The sequence below is a fragment of the Malaclemys terrapin genome, chromosome 5 (genome assembly GCF_027887155.1).
Source record: "Malaclemys terrapin pileata isolate rMalTer1 chromosome 5, rMalTer1.hap1, whole genome shotgun sequence".
Classification (NCBI taxonomy): Eukaryota; Metazoa; Chordata; order Testudines; family Emydidae; genus Malaclemys; species Malaclemys terrapin.
The window spans coordinates 13,433,741-13,435,478 of NC_071509.1; the positions used below are offsets into that span (position 1 = coordinate 13,433,741).

At 48.0% G+C, this 1,738-nt stretch overlaps 1 gene segment (V, D, J or C); it reads left to right on the forward strand.

The window, feature by feature from the left end:
• Window positions 1-917: 917 nt before the first annotated feature.
• Window positions 918-1,506, forward strand: LOC128837979 (immunoglobulin kappa variable 3-15-like). The segment is given in 2 exon segments: window positions 918-978; window positions 1,199-1,506. Coding segments are annotated over 2 exon segments (357 nt in total).
• Window positions 1,507-1,738: the final 232 nt, after the last annotated feature.

Consider the following 1,738-nt stretch of genomic DNA (forward strand, 5'->3'; position numbering starts at 1 on the left):
TATTTAGCATCTGTACTATAGTGAAAACCCAGAGGCTTCACCTGGGATTGGGGTTCCATCCTCTAGGCACTGTACACACACACACACACAAACACACACACACACAATGCATCGTGCTAAGGATGTAAGCCTAGGGGTTCACTTGGCAGTGTGGGAGAGGGGAGGACAACGACCAAGCAAACTAGATGATGTAAGAACAATGAGCGAGGTAGGAGGAGAACCGGGACAGGGCAACATCACAAAAGCCAAAGGAACACAAGACTTCTACAATTAGTGTGTGATCCACAATGTCAAACACAGTCAAGAAGTCGAGGAAGATGGGGAAAGAGACTGGGCCAGGAAAAGGCTGAGAGCAGTTTCAGTGCAGCGGAAAGGGCAGAAACCAGATCAGATGGTATCACAAGGGAATCTGGAAATAATCATCATAAAAATCCCTGAAGTGGAGTTGTAATTTTTCAAAGCACCCATGTACAGATTAATTAATTCATGAATTTATTAATTAGCATCCTCATACATTTGGGAAATGGCTCTCTGCATGAGCACTGGAATCCGAACACCGTAAATAACCCCTGGGAGTTAGAAAGTACCAGTGACACAGACATTGGATATTGCCAAGCTTAGGAACTAACTGAGCCGAGTCCAGGACTCCTTGATCAGGAAAAGCTCCTGGATAACCGGGGCCCACTGATTAGAGAGACCATCCCCTGCCTGATCCACCTGGGCATCCCTCACTGCCAGGAATGAGAAACACATAACCAGACTGACGGGCGTCCGTGGCCCTGGGTCTGCAAAGCGAATGGGCATTTACACAGATGCCGCTTTGCATATTTCCACCCGAGTGACAGTTCCCAGCTGTTCAGAGCAGATATAAACGTGCCACCTTCACACTTTGTGCTTCATAACTTGGTATCTGTGACTACCCTATCAAGATGATCCCCCGCACTCAGCTTCTCTGGCTCCTTGTCCTCTGCATTCAGGGTGAGAACAACAACAGGGGGAAATTAGCTGTAAAGACAGTTATAGAATTTTACTAGGATAGAAATGCTAAAAATGTCCCTTTCCAGCAATCATTCCTAGCAGCAATGACAGGGTTAGCAGAAAGAGAGCTCCAGGCAAGACACCTTTAGAGTTTGTAAAATATGCTGATGTTGGAATGACTTTATTTTTCTTTTTATCCTAAATCTATTCTCCTATGCAGACTCCAGTGGGCAGATTGTGATGACTCAGAGTCCACAATCCCTGTTGGTGTCTCCAGGAGACAGAGTCACCATCAACTGCAAAGCCAGTGCCAGCATTGGTGGTACTATAGCCTGGTACCAGCAGAAATCGGGACAAGCTCCTAAGCTCCTTATCCACAGCGCTTCCACCCGTCCCTCTGGGATCCCAGACCGGTTCAGCGGCAGTGGGTCGGGCACTGACTACACATTCACCATCAGCAAGGTAGAAGCGGATGATGCTGGAGATTATTATTGTCAGCAGCATTATAGCACCCCTCTCACACAGTGATACAGACCAGCACAAAAACCTCCCTGCCCTGTTTAGTTTCAGACTCTCACTCAGTATTTCAGCTGCTTCCTGTGCAGTTTCCTAGCACTGGTGTTTCTGCTGCCCTGCAATAGGATGGCTGGGGGTGTCAGACTTCGGTCCCCTCCCGCCAGATCTTCCACTCCCCTTGGTGCTCCCACCATGCGGCTCAGCACTTACTCCCTGACTACTAACAGGTACAGTAGTTGCAAAC